Raw genomic sequence first — 19,922 nt, 5'->3', positions numbered from 1 at the left:
AAGCCTACTGATCCTTTTGAGCTCTCTGAGCTTGTACTGATCCAATCTACGCTTGTAACTTTGTTGATCCCTTTGCGAGAAACAGACTGGATCACCAGAGTTCTGGAACAGACAATAGAAGGCCAGAGTCTAAAGACCATCAGCCAAATACCTGGCTGAAACATTTTAATTAAAACTGTTCTGCTAATGGGCTTTTCTTCTTTGTATGGTTATAAATACCAAGCAGCTTACCTAACTTGTCCTGGCAATTCCTGAGCCCAAGAGTTCTCTAAGTGCGGCCCTAAACGAAAGCTCAGCATCACCTGGGAACTTGTTAGGCCTGCAAATTCTCAGCCCACCCCAGACGTACTGAATCATAAACTCTGGGGTGAAGCCCAGCAATCCGTTTTAACAAGTCCTCCAGCTGATTCTGATGCTCGATAACATTTGAGAACCACTGCTTCTCTTCCCCACCCACCCCCCAGCCCCACATCGGGAGGAATTTGCTCCAATTGACTCACACACTCAAGTCCAATCACCAGTGTATCTAGACCTGGGTGGTGGTTACCCGAGTACGTAAATCCATAAAACCTCTCCAAGCTCTACACTTAAGATCTATTTTACTTGATATAGTCAAGCCTCAAATTTTTTTTTCTTTCTTTTCTTTTCTTTTCTTTTTTTTTTTTTTTTTTTTTTTTTTTTTTTGTAGATCACACAGTCAGGGGCACCTGGATGGTTCAGGGGTTGAGCATCTGCTTTCAGCTCAGGGTGTAATCCCGGGGTGCTGGGATTGAGTCCTGCACATCTATGTCTCTGCTTCTTTCTCTGTGTCTCTCATGAGTAAATAAATAGATAGATAGATGGATAGATAGATAGATTGATAAATAAATAAATAGATAAATAGATGGATAAATAAATAGATAAATAGATGGATAGATAAATAAATAGATGAATAGATGGATAAATAGATGAATAGATAGATAGATAAATAAATAGATAAATAGATAAATAGATGGATAGATAGATAAATAGATGAATAGATGGATAAATAGATGAATAGATAGATAAATAAATAGATAAATAGATAAATAGATGGATAGATAGATAAATAGACAGGATAAATAGATAAATAGATGGATAGATAGATAAATATATGAATAGATGGATAAATAGATGGATAAATAGATAGATAAATAGATGGATAGATAGATAAATGGATAGATGGATACATAAATAGATGAATAGATAAATAGATGGATAAATAGATAATGGATAGATAAATAGATGAATAGATAAACAGATGGATAAATAGGATAAATAGATAAATAGATGGATAGATAGATAAATAAATAGATAAATGGATAGATAGATAAGTAAATAAATAAAATCTTAAAAAACTGCATCAAACTATTTCTAAGAAAGCGGGTTGGGCTGGGCTTGTCCCAGTGACGCGGGCAGCAGCGGCGGCGGCGGCAGGAGGAGGCAGGGCCGGACCGGGCAGGAGGGGAGAAGGGCGGCCCGGGAGGCGGGAGGCGGGAGGCGGGAGGCGGGAGGCGGGAGGCGGTGAAGGAGCCGGCGGACCCCGCTGCCCACGCCCGTCCCCGAGCGCGCGGGCCGGGAGGCGGCGGGGAGCACGGGCCACCCCCCGGGTCAACCCCCCCCCCCCCGCCCCAGCCTCGCAGACGCGGCCGGGCCTGGCAGCCGGAACCCCGGCACCGGCACCGCAGGGACCCAGAGCGCTCCCCCCCCCCCCCCCGCCCGTTCCCACCCCCGCCAGTGACGTCCCTGCATTTCCCAGACCGGTCAGCCTGGAGGGAGGCAGCCCAGGCAGTTCTGGCTCCGGGAATCACTGCGTTTTCTGTCTTTCTTTTAAAAAAGATTTTATTTATTTATTCCCAAGACACACGCAGAGAGAGGCCGAGACACAGGGGGAGAAGCAGGCCCCCCTCCAGGCCGGCTCCCCCGGGGACCCCGATGCGGGCCTCGATCCCGGGCCTCAGGATCACCACCGGGCGGAAGGCAGACGCTCAACCACTGAGCCCCCCAGGCTCCCTCAGTTTTGTTTCTGATGCTCCCATTGCACCACTTTCACTGCAGCGGATGCTCGTTAGTTCCGTTGTCCACCCAGCACCCAAACTTTCTATGTTGGGTGAGTCTTCCATGCCTCCAGCGTTGGTGGGGAAGGGCCTCCTTCCCACTCCAGAACCTGAAGTGGACTCCATGCCCTGGGAGTTGGCACAGGCCTCTGGGGCCCTGGGCCCAGACAACCAGATGCTGCCACCTGCCACTTGAACTCTTGGGCAGTAACATAACTATGAAGGGGCCACTGAGAAATTATTCACTGGGACAGCAAGGCCCTGAGCTAATGTGTGACCTCATCAGCTAGCTAGTCAGGACCAGTTTCTCTTCTTGGTCTCCTCTGGCCACCTTAGAGCTCGCTGTCCACTCCTCCCTTCTGGGAGACTTGGGCTCCTTCCCCCAGATCCCAGGGACACCAAATATCCGCAGGACAGTACTGCAAACCTTCCCCGGGGTTGCTGGGCCTGATGGTGCAGGAGCTGGGCTTCCCTGGTGATTCCTGCTTGAATGAAGGTAGTGGCTGCGGAAATGCAGTCACTTTTACTTTTGATAACTCCCTCCCTTTCACTCCTCATGAATAGATTCAAGTGCATGAGCTGTAGACGTGAAGATTGAGTCCCAGGCCTCTTATGTGGGCAATTGTATCAACAGCTAAAATTCCCTGGGATGCAGCATATGCCAGGAATGGTTCGTAGTGTCTTATGTGCATTTAAACTCACCGCGATCTTCACATGGAGGAAATATCATTACTCATATTTTAGGAATTAGAGAAGCAAGACACAAAGAAGTTAAGTAACTTGCCCAAGGTTACCAACTAGAAGGTAGTGGGGTTGTGCTGCAAACCTAACTGATCTGCTTTTAGAGTCATTACGCCAAGGGGGTGCCATCTATTGAAACAGGAGAAATGAGAAGAACAGACTTTATGAGGGAGGATGATGGGTTCAGTTGATGAGCATAATTCTAGGGCGCCTGGGTAATGCCCAAGTGGAGGTCTTCATCAGGCAGTTGAAAATCTGAGTCTAGAGCTCAGGACAGAGATTGAGCTAGAGATAGAGTTGCGGAATTATCAGTGTATAGATGTACCTGGAGCCATTAGGAGTGGGAATGATCATCCAGGGAGAGTGTCTAGAGTAGAAAAAGAAGAAAGGTTCTGGAAGAGACATTTGGGGATTATAAGAATAAAAACCTATCAAGAAGTCTAAGAGAGGTGGAGGAAAAACAAGGAGAGTACAGTGATCTAGAAGTCAAAAGAAGAGATTATATCTTAGGAAGAAGCGATGGCCAGTGGCATGGCATGCTCCCGATATGCCAAGTGTAATAAAGGGTGGAAAACATTCATTAGATGTGGCACCACGAGGGCAGCTGGAAATCTTGGCAATACAGAATCAGTGGAAGGGCATCGATTAAGGCCAGACTGGAGGGGCGCATGGAAGGAAGCCCTTTAAAATTGTCTGATTAAGAAGGGGAGGTGTAGTAGGGTGACAGTAGAGACACGAAGTCAGGGGAAGGCTTTTGTTCACAAAAGGAGAGGACTGGAATTACTTACATAATTATGGGAAGAAGGATTAAGGATGTCATCGGGTGGTCAGCAAACACTGGTGGTCCTGAAGTCCTGGTCGTGCTCCCCAGGCTGATGTCAGCACAGGGCGACAAGCAGGCAACCAGGATGGAGTTGGGGCTTTGCCACGCAGGGCAGCAGAAGTTCAAGAACATGAGCTTAAAAATCTTGGAAAGAGTGTGATTGAAATGACAGGCATGGCATCTTAGAAGAGACAGTGGAGGCAGGGGAGGAGGGGCTGATGGGAAATACGCAGGGAGGAAGGACTAAGAGCTTAAGGCCAAAGAGAAGGATGTTTGAGCAGGGAGTTCCAAAGGTGGGGGGGGGGAGTTTTCGGTCAGGATGGCCCACGGTGGGGCCATGGAAGCCGAGCTGAGATCTCAGCATGAAGGTGACGTCCCTTAGTTATCAGCCCACACTTGTGGGTTAGAGGGACAGAAGCTTCAGATCCTACCAAGGGACGTAATAAAACGACAAGGCAGCCTGGTGCACAAGACTCCACGATGTCCGAAGCCTGGAAGAAACGCTGTTATGGGTGGAACTGTGTCCCTTCAAAGTTCCCGTGTTGAAGTCCTAACCCCCAGGACCTCAGACTGTGACCTTATTTGGAGGTTCAGTCTTGAGAGGTAATCAGGTTACAATGGGACCTAATTCAATATGACCCCCCTTGTAGAAGGGGGGGGGAGTCTGGACAGGGAGAAACGCGCTGAGGGAAGATCATGTGAAGACACAGGGAGAACATGTGAACATGAAGACGGCCACCTCTGAGGGGAGGAGAGAAGCCCGGCCCGACGCGTCCTCACATCCTTCACAAGGACCCAGCCCTGCCCACCACCTTGATTTTGGACTTCGATGAGACGATAAATGTCGTCGTTTCGGCCATCCAGCAGCCCCAGCCAGTACAGATGCCCTCCCCAACTCTCCCGGGACCTCCCCTAATTTACATTACTGAATAGAAATTAGGCCGCCGCTGCCAAAGGGCCTGGGATTACAGCGATGGCTCTGGGGTGTGTGTGTGAGTGTGTGTGTGTGTGTGTGTGTGTGTGTGTGTGTGTGCAGAGTTCCCTGAAGTGCACAGATGCCTGAGTCCTGAGCAGAGTCAGGACTCACTGGACAAAGAAGACGGTGGGGACGCAAGTGGGAGGACGGGCCTGGTGTCTGCTCAGCACCCGAGGCTCCAGTCCTCAGGACTTGCTCAGCCTACTACTGGTTTTGTGTTCTCCTCACTCCCATGCCTTTGGGTCTTGAGGAATAGCCACACACAGGTTGCTTACGGCGATGAGGCATTGAGCAAGGATCCTCCAGAACGTAAGCTCGAAGAGGGACGTAGGGTTTCAGGCAAGAACTCAGTGGACGCTGAGAGGAGCAGCCAGTTCCCTGTACCTTCCCCCGAGCTGTTTGGTTACAGCCAGAAACACTCAAAGACACACTCTCCCAATCCACGTTTCAAATTAAGTAGCTTTTAAATTTTATTTCTTCCTACCGCCAAAGGGATTCTTGATCTCCAGTCTTCCAAAGAATAAAATGAGGAAAACTTTGCTAATTTAATATGAGCAGCCGTGGTGAGACTCCCACTCCAACCATGTCCAGGACCGTTGGCCACCAGCCTTCCGGTGATGGTCACTGCAAGGACAAAGCAGAAAAACAAGGACAGCTCCAGAGGACACGTGACCTGGGGGACTTTCTCGCGGCCGACGGTTCTGGGCCTAGAATTCTTCGTCCGCGCTCGCCTAGATGCCTCTCTCCTGAGCACCAGTCTCTGCTAAGTCTCCAGCTTCCTTTGGTGGAGTGTCCACCTTTCAGGGGGTTTGCCTGCCTCCACCTTGCTCTTCCCAAGTGACATTTGGGCTCAGGACAAGGCTCAAATTTCATAATGGCACCGAGGAAGGATGGCCCAGTCCCTAAACTGTCATCCTGTCTTGGTCGGTATCCTTTGAGGTCTTGTCTGCCGTGTGGCCTGGCGCCCCCTGGCCGTGTGCCATTGGTGGGTCCTGCCCAGAGTGACCCTGCCACTTTTCCAGGCTCTCAAGTCTCTCAGCACTTCCGGGCCCCTTCTTCGCAGTCCAAGTCCTCCCAGCTGGATTCCTTGTCCTATTCTGGAGGGTCTGGGCCCCGGTGAAGCTGCCCTGCAGACAGTCCTGCCATCCACTGCTAACCCGCTTCCCGAGATCATATTGTTCTGGCACCATCCTAAACAAGGCATCTCTAGGAGGCTTAGCACCTTCTTTTTGTTTTTCCCCATGTCCTGGAAATCAGGAAACAAGGCCATCTGCTTTGAGTTTCTCCAAATCTATCTGCCAGCCATCATCACCCCCTAACATCAGAATTTTGGCCCCAAAGTGGGGGTCAAGGAACAGACCCTCACATGTGTTGAGTACTCGCCCCCTCCATCCCAATCTCTCCAAGTTCCTTCCTAACCCAGAAAGCATGACCTTTATGCCCCATTCTGCAGTGGTCTTCTCAGGAGCTCTTCCTATGCTCTGTGATTCAGTTTCCAAATTTAATTCTCAGTGTTTGGACCCGTCACGAGAATCCTCGCCGCATTCAAGTGCTTCACTCTTGCGGTGGAAACCTGTGACTAGCTCTTCTACACGCGGCTGTAAAAGGCCAGTTTTGAAAGTTAAAACCGAGCTATAACTTCCTTGTTCTAAACTGGATCCATCAAAAAAAATAAAAATAAAAATAAAAATAAAAATAAAAATTAAAAATAAACAAACAAACAAACAAACAAACTGGATCCATCAGTCCTCGGTCACTCATGCCCTTAGAAAACTGTTCTGCTTGATGGTTGGGGGAGAGGGTTAGGGTCAAGAAAGGAAAAGCCTATCACTTAATATTACACGTTACCCCGGTACAGAACCTTAGCTCTGTCACTTCCTGTGTGACCCTGGGAAAATTATTTATCTGCCCCGAGCCTCGGTTATAATCAGCAAAATAGAGAAAATAAATAGAAGTTTACTCATGAATTTGTTTGGGGCCTTCAGTGAGATAATTCAGGTAAAGTGCTCAGTGTAATACGCAGCACAGTTCTGGCTTTTGCACACACACACTGACTCCTCAATTCCATTTTACAAGGCGGAGTATCAATGGACAATGACAAGAATGTTCTAGATATGTGGAACGACGAGGTGGTTGTATATGGGAGAGGTACTAAGAGGTTGCAGACTCCAGTCCACCAGTAAATTAGGCCAGGGGTGGGTTAAACTCCCAGGAGAACGTCTGGAAGAGTCGAAGGCCGTCTCCAAGGCATGCCAGTGTTCCGAGGGGGAGCAGATGAGGCGTAAAGGGTGAGAGGGACAGGGGAAAGCAGGGGAGTGTGACATTAGAGAAGTTGAGGCAGGAAATCCCTCCAGTAAGGAAGGACCGAGTGCTTGAGCAAATGCTGCAGGGGGGCCCTGGGAGCCCAGATTCCAGCCCACTGAGGCAGGCAGGCCGTGGCTGGAGGCAGGAAGGGCCAGCAACCTGCAAGGAAGGGAATAGGGCTAAAAGCAGAGGCAGTCACTGAGGAAGTGTGAGGTTTGTCTGTCTATAGGACGGGAGAGACGTCCCATCGTCGCAGGCCGCAGCCTGGGGAGTCAGTGGGGGGGAAAGTGGGGAGCACAGAGGGAGGGCCATCCTGGGGCGGCCTGAGCCCAGATGCCCAGATGTAGATGTGAGCATCAGGCCGGGCTCCCACAGCAGGACGGGAGGAGACCAAGTGGGCCCAGCTGTACCTAAGTGTGTAGACTCAGGGGTGGGGAGTTGGGTGCCTTCTCAGCCCCTGGCTTCCCTTTCATCTGTGAGGTCATGGGCAGGGCCATTGCCTTCAGAGAGATGGCACATGGATAAAGGGCTAGAGAAGGAAGGGTGGCGGTGACACGGGGGGTCGGGGTCCATACAGAGAGGGGGCACCGCAGGGCTCCTTGATCACCCAAGAAGGCAAATTGTCATCACATGCTAGCTTTGAAAATGCAACATTTTAAATGTGGGGAGGATATTTTGGGGGGCTTCAAAGTGGAGACTGTGTTTATCTCATTGGCTATGAACACTCTATTGGAACCCATGCATAAAGCAAGGAGCATTCAATGATATTTGGTGCGACAGGGTTTCATCTGTCCAGGTTTTTACAGTCATAAGCCTGCCCCAAACCCCAACTATGTAAGCTCTTTAATGTTTTAATATTAAACTAAAGTTACCTGGTAAAATAAACCAATAGTGAATGGAGTCCAAATTTTCTACAAGAAACTTAAGTTCTCTGGACTTTCAAAATATGTCTACCTACCTACCACTAGGTGGTGTTTTGTTCAATTAATTCAAAAGTAAAATTTTCATTTGATTCCTCCCAGAAGGAAAATGTACTGAAAAGTAAACATGCTGCCAGCTGCATTTCAGCCCTATTTACCTTCCCACTAACTCCAGTTTTCTAGACTAGCTATGGTATAAATGGAAACTGTGCTTCCAAAGTGTTGCACACTGTCGCTTTGTCTTTAAATGGAATGGAAATGAGTAGGTCTCTCTTTTTCCCCCCCTTGAAAGGATCCAGGGAGTGGGATGATGCAGGGGGCCAAGCCCTATGTGGAAGAGAAGCATGAATGTTGCCTGGTGGAGAGATCACTTTGTGTTTATAATTTTATATCTTCTTTTTTTTTTTTTATTTTTTTTTTTTGATGAGAAAAGCTAATCAAGCAACCGCTATATCTTCCTTTTAAATGAAAATTTTGTACTTAAAAAATCAAATTCCCTTTTACATAAAAAATATTGATTAGCTTTTTTTTTTTTTTTTACCTCCTTATTTAATAGTGCCTACCACTCCTAAGGTAGACATACTAAGTCTTCTGCAATTTCATTATTTCATTAAAAATGGGGTGTCTGGGTGGCTTAGTTGGTGGAGCATCTGGCTCTTGGTTTCGGCGAACTTTATTAGAAACCAAAATTACGGATCTCCGATGAAAGTGCTCCAAGCTAGAATGAACTATTTAAGTAAAATAAAAACATTTTTCTCTCACTAGAAATGGCAACTAGGATTTTATGCATCAACCCAAAGACGCCCTTTCCCTCTGTGTCCAACCTGGGTTGGAACCTGAATTCTGCTACTCACCACGACCTTGGACAAGCCTCTAAACTGAGGCTCTTCTGCCCCTAACGCCAGTATCTGTCTCCCAAGATTGTCATGGTGAACAATTTTTTTTTTAATGTAAAGTTTTTGGTATAGAACACTTGATAAAAATCAGAAATTAAGTGCATTTTTTCTTTTCTTTTTCTTTATTTTATTTATTTCAGACAGAGAGAGAGAGGATGGGGGGGCAGCAGGGGCAGAGGGAGAAGCAGATTCCCCACTGAGCAGGGAGCTAGGCGTGGGACTCGATCCCAGGACCTCACAACCCAAGCTGAAGGCAGATGCTTAACTGACTGAACCACCTACGCGGCCTACATTTTTTCTTTTAGAATCGTTGATATCTTTGCTTGAAAATGCTAAATAACATATTGCAGCTGTGCAGGCTCTCTTGTTTGCTTTCCCCCTTCTGTTTGGTTCAGGTGTAGACTAGACCCACAGTGAGGTTCCTCCATCCCTTCTCTGTTGTTCTAAGAACTCCGAACATTCCACATTTTGTGATGCTCTTTGACTTTGCTGAGGAGTAGGGGTGACAGGGCAGGGACCTCATAGCTTCCCTCCGACTCCAAGCATCTTTACTGCCTCCCAAAGCCTGTCCCTCTCCCAAATGAGCCCCATTATCCATCATCTCATGTCACCCAACTCCCTCACCCCACAGCATCCACTCTTTCTCAGGTTGGAGCACCTATGACAGCTCAGTCTGCTTTCCCCAGTCCCTTCTAGATTTCCACGAAACAAAACACCTGATCCTATGGCCCCTGGGGAAACAAACAGAGGGACTCACCCAATGTATTCCACATTTATGCTAACTCCTCACCTAATCTCACTGACAACGATGCCCCTGCGATCCCACAGCAGACGCTGGACGAGTGCGCACTTTGGAAGCAGTTGGCAAGAAACAAAACCAAGGACTTTGAGAACCGAACATTTACCCCAGGACTCTACGCCAAACCCCAGCCTGATGGACTTGGGGCTTTCCCTCCAGTGTACCCAAACCTACTCTTACCCAGTTTAAATAGCTCTTTCTAAATCAATGATCAAATCTACACCTCCCACTCCCCCTCCCCCCTGCTGCCCAAATGAGCAAAGAGCAAAATCTGGCTATAGGAGAAGCTCTGGCTCAGGGCTGCACACACTTTACCTGAGCCCCTTCCTCTTCTTGTAGCAGGAGGTGGGCTGGTGATGAGGTCCTGGGCTGGAGCCTCTTTGGCAAGGGTGATGGCAGGTGACTGCAGACCCAGAGCACGAGGGCTCAGCCAACTGCCTATGGCAACGGCATAGAGTCCAAAGAGCGCTCAAGATGATGGGAAAGCTAAGAGGCCACATGGACTCTCTGATGGTCACTGGCCACCCTCCCTACACCAGCCCTCCTGATGGCAAGGTATATTAAACGTCTGCTATATAATGTCAGGTGAGCTCCAAAGGACACCAACTGCAAATCCAACTCTTCTGTGACACTCTTTTTGCACTTTAGCTTGGCTATGTATTAAAATATTTCAAAAATAAAATAAAATATTTCAAATATTGGGGCTCCTGGGTGGCCCAGTCAGTTAAGCATCCAACTCTTGATAGATAGACCTGATCTTCAGATCTTGAAATTATTATTATTTTTTATTTATTTATGATAGTCACAGAGAGAGAGAGAGAGGCAGAGACATAGGCAGAGGGAGAAGCAGGCTCCATGCAGGGAACCTGACGTGGGATTCGATCCTGGGTCTCCAGGATCGCGCCCTGGGCCAAAGGCAGGCGCTAAACCGCTGCGCCACCCAGGGATCCCTTGAAATTATTTTAAAAAATTTCTTGATTTCAGCTCAGGTCATGATCTCAGGGTTATGAGATTGAGCCCTATATTGGGCTCGCTCTGGGTGTGGAGCCTGCTTAGGATCCTTTCTCTCCCTCCCCTCCCTGTGCCCTCCCCATTGTCACATGCTCTCTAAAATTAAACACACACACACACACACACACACAAATATTATATACCTATTTTTATGTATGGGGAAGAGACAGAGTTGTATTCCACATTAGCTCTATCTGCCATCCTGAAGTTCTCCCCAACGATAATAAACCTAGAATTCCAATATTAAAAACAAAAAGTTAATGAGGAAAGCAGAAGCACTAGTTTTATTTTCGTTTAAAATATACTTATTTCATCTTACCCTATGCATCTTTTTACATGGTTTTAATTAGAACATAAATCATGATTTTAATGCTTGTTTAATATTCATTGGGTTCCCATGCAATGATTTTGTAGTGAATTTCTTAATGGCTTCTGCTTGTTGTTCAAGTAGAACATAAATATAATCTAATTCAGAGTTAGATACACCTGATCTTAAGATCTTGAAATTATTTTTTAAAATTCCTAATCTGGGGGTGCCTGGGTTGTTCAGTCAGTTGATGTCTGCCCTTGGTTCAGGTCATGATCCCAGGATCCTGGGATCGAGTCCAGCATCGGGACTGCTGCTCAGTAGGGGGGGTCTGCTTCTCCCTCTGCTGTCTGCCCCTCTCCTCACTCATGTGGTCTCTCTCTCTCTCTCTCTCTCAAATTAATAGAATCTTAAAAAAAAAATTCCTAAAAAAAAAAAAATCCTAACTATGGCTCTCCTTCTAAACACAATTTTTCTAATAGACTTTCCCTTTAGGAAGATACAAAGTTGTTCTAAGTTTTAGAAAGAAGTTCTATATTTTGAGATGAGTTGCTTATTTTGGTTTGTCTTGAAGGAGGATGATGTAGTACTGGGTCGGTATCTCTCCTCTGTCCAAAGGAGTATTTCTATTTCACTCAAATGAAAGAATGGACCTCGGAAGCATGATGAACACAAGAGAAAATCGCCACAGTGGCAGTTTAGGGCATCAAATCACTGGCCATTTCTTTCAAATGTTAGTCAAGTAAATGTGCTCTTGCTGTAAGGATTTGCAATTATTTAAGATTACAAACAGCCTCATGAGAAGTAACATAAGGGGACAGGAATTTGGTCATGGTGTTTGAGTGATCTCAGTCCTGCAACTCTACGAAACTGAATTCTGGGGCAGCCCAGGTTGGCTCAGTGGTTTAGTGCCGCCTTCAGCCCAGGGTGTGATCCTGGAGACCCGGGATCAAGTCCCACGTCGGGCTCCCTGCATGGAGCCTGCTTCTCCCTCTGCCTGTGTCTCTGCCTCTCTCTCTCTCTCTCTGTCTCGTGAATAAATAAATAAAACCTTAAAAAAAGAGAGAGAGAGACCGAATTCTGTAAATAAGCAGTGAGCTTGGGAGAGGATATAGAGCCTCGATTGAGATTACCGGCCCAGCCAACACCTTGATTTCAGCCTGTGACAGAGAAGCCAGTTCTGTCAACGCCCAGACTTCTGGCCTAAAAAAAAAAAAAACTGAGATAACAAATAAGTATCGTTGTAAGCTGATAAGTCGGTGGTAATTTGTTGTACAAATAGAAAAATGAATGCATCCTTTACCCAATTATCTGTTTTATTGAATTACCATTGACATTTAACATATTAGTTTTAGTCGTACAACATAGTGATTTAATATTTGTATATATTGCAAAGTGATCACCACAGTAAGTCTAGTTAACATCCATCACCACACATGGTTATAAAAATTTTTTCTTAGGCTAAGAACTTTGAATATTTATCCTCTAAGCAACTTTCAAATACGCAGTACAATACTATTAAATATAGTCACCATGCTGTACATTCTACCCTCACTGGATACGGAGTTTATACATTTTGACCCCTTGCACCCATTTTGCCCATCTCCCCACACCCCCAAATCTGGCAACCATCAATCTATTCTCAGGAGGTTTTTCTGTTTTGATTTTATTTTTTAAGATTGTACATAAAAGTGAGATCATACAGTATTAGTCTAGGTCTATCTGACCTATTTCATTTAGCATAATGCCCTCAAGGGTCATCCATGTTGTCACAAATGGCAAGATTTCCTTCTTTATAATAGTACTCCAGTGTGTGTGTGTGTGTGTGTGTGTGTGTGTGTGTACATTGGATATACATACACACTCATCCATCTGTGAACACTTAAGTAGTTTCCATATATTGGCTCTTCTAGGCAATGCTGTAATGAACATGAGGGGGCATATATTTTTTCAAGTTAGTATTTTAATTTTCTTTGGATAAATACTCAGAAGTGGAATTGTGGACCATATGATATTTCTGTTTGTTGTTGTTGTTTCGAGGACCCTCTATACTGTTCCACAATAGCCACCCCAATGTACATTCCCAACAGCGCACAAGGGTTCCCTTTTCTCCATGTTCTCATCAACACTTATTTTTCTGATAATATCCATTCTAAAGTGATACCTCATTGTGGTTTTAATTTGTATTTCCTTGCTGATTTGTGATATTGGCTGTCTGTAGGTCTTCTTTGAAAAAAATATGTTTCCTCTGCCATTTTTATATCAGATTTTGGGTTTTTGCTATTGAGTAGGAGACCTTATACTTGCTTGGTATGAGTTCTTGATATATTTTTGCTATTTCTCCCGACCAGACATATGATTTGCAAATATTCTTTCCCATTCCATAGACTGCCTTCTCATTTTGTTGAGGGTTTACTTTGCTGTACAGAAACCTTTCAGTTTGATGTAGGCCCACTTGTTTATTTTTGCTTTTGCTGCCTTTGCTTTGATGTCAAATCCAAACACTCATCACCAAGACTGAGGTCAAAGAGCTTACTGCCTATGTTTTCTCCTAAGAGTTTTAGGAGTTAATTTTAGTGAATGGTTTAAGATATTGTTCAGTTTCATTCTTTCGCATGTGGCTCTCCAGCTCTTCCCACACCATTTCTTGAAGAGACTGTCCTTTCCCCATTGTATATTCTTGGCTCCCTTGTGTAAATTAATTGACCTTATTTGTGTGACTGTATTTCTGGCTCTCCCTTCTCTTCCATTGATCTGTGTCTGTTTTTATGCCAATCATACTGTTTTGATTATTATAGCTTTGTAATGTAGTTTGAAATCAAGGAGAATGATGCCCCAGCTTTGCTCTTCTTTCTCCGGATTGCTTTAGCTAATTGGGGTCTTTTGTGGTTCCATACAAATTTTAGAATTATTTTTTTCTATTCCTGTGGAATTTTGATAGGGATTGCAGTGAGTCTATAGATTACTTTAGGCAGTATGGACATTTCAACAATATCAGGACATTTTAACAATTTAATTCTTTCAGTCTCTTTCCATTTATCTGTGTCTTCTTCACTTTCTTTCATCAATATTGTATAGTTTTCAGATAGGTTCTTTGCCTCCTTGGTTAAATTTATTCCTAGGTATTTTATTCTTTTTGATGCAATGATAAATGGGATAACTTTCTTACATTCTCTTTCTTCATTATTAGTGTATAGAAATGCAACAGATCTTTCTGTATTCATTTTATATACTGCAACTTTACTGATTTCAATTATTAGTTCTAACAGTTTTGTTGTTGTTTTGGTGGAGTCTTTAGGGTTTTCTAGGGCTCACCTGTAAATAGTGACAATTTTATTTCTTCCTTTGCAATTTGGATTCATTTTCTTTGTCTTGCCTACTTGCTCTGGCTAGGATTTCCAGTACTATGTTGAATGAAAGAGCAAAACTAGGCCTCTTTACCTTGTTCTTGATCTTACAGGAAAAGCTTGTAGCTTTTCACTCCTGAGTATGATGTTAGTTGTGCCCTTGTCATATATGACTTTTACCATGTCAAGGTACGTTTCCTATATATTCACTTTGTTGAGAGGTTTTATCATAAATGGATGTTTAATTTTGTCAAATGCTTTTTCTGTGTCTTTTGAGATGGTGATAGGATTTTTAACCTTCATCTTGTTAATGTGGTATCTCACACTGATTGGTTTGCAGACAATGAGCCACACTTGCATCCCTGGTATAAATATCATTTGATCATGATGTATGATTCTTTTTTTTTTTCAGATTTTATTTTTATTTATGGGAGAGTGCAAATGTGAGAGCAGGGGAAGGAGTAGAGGGAGAGGGATAAGCAGACCCCATGCTGAATGTGAGGCCCAACGTGGGACTTGATCTTGGGACCCTGAGATCATGACCTGAACTGAAATCAAGAGTCAGATGCTTCACTGAGTCACCCAAGTGCCCCTGTGTGATTCTTTTAATGTTTTGCTGAGTTTGGTTTGCTAATATTTTGTTGAAGATTTTGAATCTATGTTCATAAAGGATATTGGGACTGTATTTTCTTGTGGCATCCTTGTCTGGTCTTGGCATCAGAATAATGCTGGCCTTGCAAAATGAGTTGGGAAGTGTTCCCCCTCTTCTATTTTTTGGAAGAATGTGAGGAGTGTTATTGTCTTTTAATGTTTTGTAGAATTTGCCAATTTGGTTTTGGACTTTTGTTGTGAGGTTATTGATTACTAATTAAGTCTCCCTACTTATAACTGGTCTCTTCAGATTTCATATTTCTTCCTGATTCAGTCTTGGTAAGTTTAATGTTTTTAGGAATTTATCTCTTCCTTCTATGTTGTCAATTTGTTAGCATATAATTGTTCATAGGGGACTTTTTTGATCCTTTGTATTTCTGTGGTACTAGTTGTTGCATCTTCTTTATTACGAATTTTGAATCTTTTTTTTTCTTGGTGAGTCTAAGTAAAGCTTTGTCAATGTTATCTCCTCAAAGAACCAGCTCGTAGTTTCATTGTTCTTTTCTATTGTCTTTTTAGTGTCTATTTAATATATTTCTATTCATTTTTAAAAAGATTTTATTTAACAGAGAAAGAGAAAGAGCAGTGGGGAGTGGCAGAGGGAGAGGGAGCAGACTCCCTGCTCAACAGGGAGCCCGAGGATGTGGGGCTCCATCCCAGGACCCTGGGATCATGACCTGAGCCAAAGGCAGACATTTAACCAACTGAGCCACCCAGGGGCCCCCATTTATTTCCATTCTGATCTTTGTTATTTAGTTCCTTCTACTAAATGTGGCTTTCCTTTGTTCTTTTTCTAGTTCCTTGAGGTGTAAAGTTACATTGTTTATTCGAGACTTTTCTTGTTTGTTGATGCAAGCATTTATCAGAATTAACTTCTCTCTTAGGACTGCTTTTGCTGTGTCCCATGTTTTGCTGCATTGCATTTTCCATTTTAGTTTGTCTCAAAATGTTTCTTTTTTTTTTTTTTAATTTTTATTTATTTACGATAGTCACACAGAGACAGAGCTAGAGAGAGAGGCAGAGACACAGGCAGAGGGAGAAGCAGGCTCCATGCACCGGGAGCCCGACATGGGATTCGATCCCGGGTCTCCAGGATCGCGCCCTGGGCCAAAGGCAGGCGCCAAACCGCTGCGCCACCCAGGGATCCCAAAATGTTTCTCTTTTGATTTCTTCTTTGGCCAACTGGTTGTTCAGTGGCATGGAGTTTAATCTCCACCTAGATTTGAATTTTTGAATTACATTTTCTGAAAAATTATCTCTTTATCAGGTTTTTAGGTTATTGTTATGGAGTTGTTATTCTGCTATTTTATGTCTCTGCTAAATTTAATCCCTTCTCAACATTGTTATTTTTTTGTTACAATTTAAAAAGTTTATTGAAGTAGAATCTTATATAAGGAAAAGCACACTAACCATAACCCTTTCTTTCGATTTTTAAAATATTTCTTCCCCAGGGGTTTGTCTTTTCCTCCGTTCCTTCTTCAAAAGCCAACTGTGAGCGTTGTAACTACTCTCATTTAAAAAAAAAAAAATCCATTTCCACTGGCATTTTCCTTTATCGTTTTTTTGTGTTCTTTGTTATTGTTTTCATAACTTTAGATTGTTAGTTCATTTTCAACCTTTCTTTTCTTCCTATTTAAGTTTATGAAATTCCAGCTACACACTCTATGGTCCTATTTTAGCAGGAACTCTCAGGCTTTGACATCTTGGGTTTTCAAGATCTTGCACTCCTAAATAACAGTCAAATGATAGAATTCTGGTCTGTTATCTCTCAGTGTTTTTCAATTTTTAAAATGAACTTTTTTGGGTTGAGGGTGGCTTCAAAACACCATCAAGTAGAGAAAATACTCCTGTGTTAACATTTGGCAAGGATTCTTCAGCACTTTAAAGATATTATTCCCGTTTTCTTCTGACGTCCATTACAAATCCATTTGCATTTTTTGGTTCTTGTTCCTCTGTTGCCCTGCTTTTAAGATGGTCTCTTTGTCTTTGGTGTTCTAAAGTATTAGTGTGGTTTGTCCAGGTAGAGATTTAGACTTATGGAAACTGTTTCTTGATTTTGAGGATTCACGTCTTTATTGTAGATAATCTCTAGTCATGATCTCTGAATATAATTTCTCCCATTCTTTTAGTTCTTTTCTTCTAGAATCCCTATTAGACACACATAGAAGCTTCTTAATCTACTCTGACTCACTTCTATTTCCTTCTTTATCTCTTCACACATTGTATGATTTCTTTTTTAAGATTTTATTTATTTATTCATGATAGACACACAGAGAGAGAGAGAGGCAGAGAGAGAGGCTCCATGCAGGGAGCCCGACGTGGGACTCGATCCCTGGTCTCCAGGATTGTGCCCTGGGCCAAAGGCGGGCGCTAAACCACTGTGCCACCCAGGGATCCCCAATTTCTTCAGGTCTAATTTGAGTTTACTATTCTCTGCTTCTAGTCTACACTTAGCATACTTGCCTTTTAATTTCAATATGTATATTTTTCACTGGTAAACTTTCTAGTGATTATTTTTCAAATCTCCCTGTTCATATTTCATAGTGTCTCATTTTCTTACAGTTTTGAGTTCTTTTATTCCTTAGTCATTTTAACGTGTATTTTCTTTCAGATTATTGTTTTATTAGCTCAAGTTCTTGGTGCTCTAATCCTCCTGTTGTTTGCTAATCCTATTTTGTGGCAGTTTTGTTCATTTGTTCCAACATACACTTATTTTTAGTTAGGCAATTTTTTCCTGATACGACACTTGAGTATGACCTGGATTGCAGGAATGTTCACTTGTAGAAATTTTTCATTTGTCCCCGAAATTATCCTGTTAATTTTTCAGCTTGATTTCATAGATCATGTGGATGGTGCACATGGAAACAATGGAACTCAACTGCACAGAGCAGGGGTGTTCCATTTTTCAGGGGAGACTTTAAGATTGTATTTATTTGACAACAAACAAGCATGAGCAGGGGAAGCAGCGGGCAGAGGGGGAGAGAGGAACAGGCTCCTCGCTGAGCAGTGGGGCTTGATCTCAGGACCTTGAGATCATGACCTGAGCAGAAGGCAGATGCTTAACTGACTGAGCCACCTGGGGCCCCCCCAAGGAACACAGGCAATAACAAGTTTTCTTTTGTCTTTGTGCTTCCAAGGTATTCCTTTAATATAAGGGTGTAGTTTCAAAAATCAGAAAGCCCAGTACTTCTCTGCCATCCCCTGATGGGAGGTAAAATCCAAGTGCCTATTGTCACTTGCTCAAACCATTGTACTGTCGCATAGGTTTAAAAAAAAAAATCTCATTGCTAAATTAAGTGGCAATTTTCATCTTCACGACCTTTGACATTTTTGTTGCATGTAAATCACTTGTTTTAAATTTTGCTTCTCGTGTCTGTGGTGGAAAACACACTTTTATTTGGGATTAGGAGATGGGTGTATATACTGATCCTGCCACTTACTGGCCGTGTGGCAGATTAAATAACAACTTTTGAGGTTGATTTCTTTTTTCTTTTTCTTTTTTTTTTTTTTTTTTTTTTTAATGATAGTCACAGAGAGAGAGACAGAGAGGCAGAGACATAGGCGGAGGGAGAAGCAGGCTCCATGCAGGGAGCCCGACGTGGGATTCGATCCTGGGTCTCCAGGATCGCGCCCTGGGCCAAAGGCAGGCGCCAAACCCCTGCACCACCCAGGGATCCCTTGAGGTTGATTTCTTATTTAAAATGAAGATGGGGCGCCTGGGTGGCTCAGCTGGTCGAGCATTCGACTCTTGGTTGTGATCCCAGGGTCGTGGGATTGAGCCCCGTGTCGGGTTCCACACTCAGTGAGGAACCTGCTTGGGATTCTCTCGCTCCTCTCTTTGCCCTTCCCCCCATACACACTTTCTTTCTCCAAAATAAATAAATCTTAAAAAAATATATAATAAAGTGAGATAATGCTATCCTCATAGGATTCAGAGGTTCTAATAAGTTAGTATCTATAAAAGTATGTAATATATTGTAGAGCACCACAGAAACGAGTTATTATACTATCTGGGTTCTCTCTCTCTTATAATCATATGGTAATATTCAAGACTTGATCTTCCACCTGTCTCCCATTACATCTTGTCTTTCAAATAATTCAAGATAATTAATTCAGTCTCAGGATTTTAACAATCAACTTCTAAATTTGCTGTCAATTCTTTTTTCTTAGTAAAACCGTAGTACTATCATAGGGTTGGGATAATGATTGAATGAGATAAATGGAGGTACCCTAGTCAACAATATACTCACTGGAAGGTACTATTACATTTTTATGTGCTTCTTGGATATTTACATTTTTTTTTAAAGATTTTATTTATTCATAGAGACAGAGGGAGAGAGGGGCAGAGACACAGGCAGAGGGAGAAGCAGGCTCCATACAGGAAGCCTGACGTGGGACTTGATCCCGGGTCTCCAGGATCGCACCCCAGGCTGCAGACGGCGCTAAACCGCTTCACCACTAGGGCTGCCCGGATATTTACATTTTTAAAAATTCAGTATAATTTAGTGTTTTATTAGTTTCAGTTGTACCATATGGTGATTCAACAATTCTATATATTACTGCTCATCCCTGAGAGTGTGCTCTTAATCCCCTTCACCTATTTCAACCCCCACCCCCACCTCCTCTCTGGTAACCACCAGTTCTCTATATTTAAGTCTGTTTTTTCTTTGCCGATTTGTTTTCTCAAATTCCACGAGTGAAATCATATGGTATTTGTCTTTCGCACGGACTTATTACACTTAGCATTATACCCTCTAGGTCCATCCATGTTGTTGCAAATGGATGCTGCAAAAGATTTCATTTTTTTTTTTTTTTACAGCTGAGTAATATTCTATTCTATTCTACACACACACAACTTCACTCCATCCATTCACCTATCATCAATGACTTGGGTTGCTTCCATGACTTCGTTATTGTAAACAATGCTGCGATAAACATAGGGGTGCATGTCTTTTTGAATTAGTGTTTTCATATTCTTTGGGTAAGTACCCAGTAGTGGAATTACTGGATCATAACCTACTTCAACTTTTTACGGAACTTCCATACTGTGTTCCATAGTTTGCCTTCCCACC

The 19,922-nt window shown here is 43.4% G+C and overlaps 1 protein-coding gene across 1 annotated transcript in view; it reads right to left on the bottom strand.

The window, feature by feature from the left end:
• Positions 1-11,925: 11,925 nt before the first annotated feature.
• The window catches only part of ATF2 (activating transcription factor 2), a 99,367-nt gene continuing 91,370 nt past the window's right edge, over positions 11,926-19,922 (bottom strand). Inside the window, exon 14 of the mRNA XM_055308031.1 lies at positions 11,926-12,055. Coding sequence (XP_055164006.1) covers positions 12,036-12,055 — 20 coding nt within the window. The 3' untranslated portion in view covers positions 11,926-12,035. The remainder of the gene's footprint in view (positions 12,056-19,922) is intronic.

This window comes from Nyctereutes procyonoides, unplaced genomic scaffold (genome assembly GCF_905146905.1).
Source record: "Nyctereutes procyonoides isolate TBG_1078 unplaced genomic scaffold, NYPRO_anot_genome, whole genome shotgun sequence".
Taxonomy (NCBI): Eukaryota; Metazoa; Chordata; class Mammalia; order Carnivora; family Canidae; genus Nyctereutes; species Nyctereutes procyonoides.
Note: the sequence above shows the minus strand (reverse complement) of the source record. Positions and strands in the feature narration are given on the sequence as shown.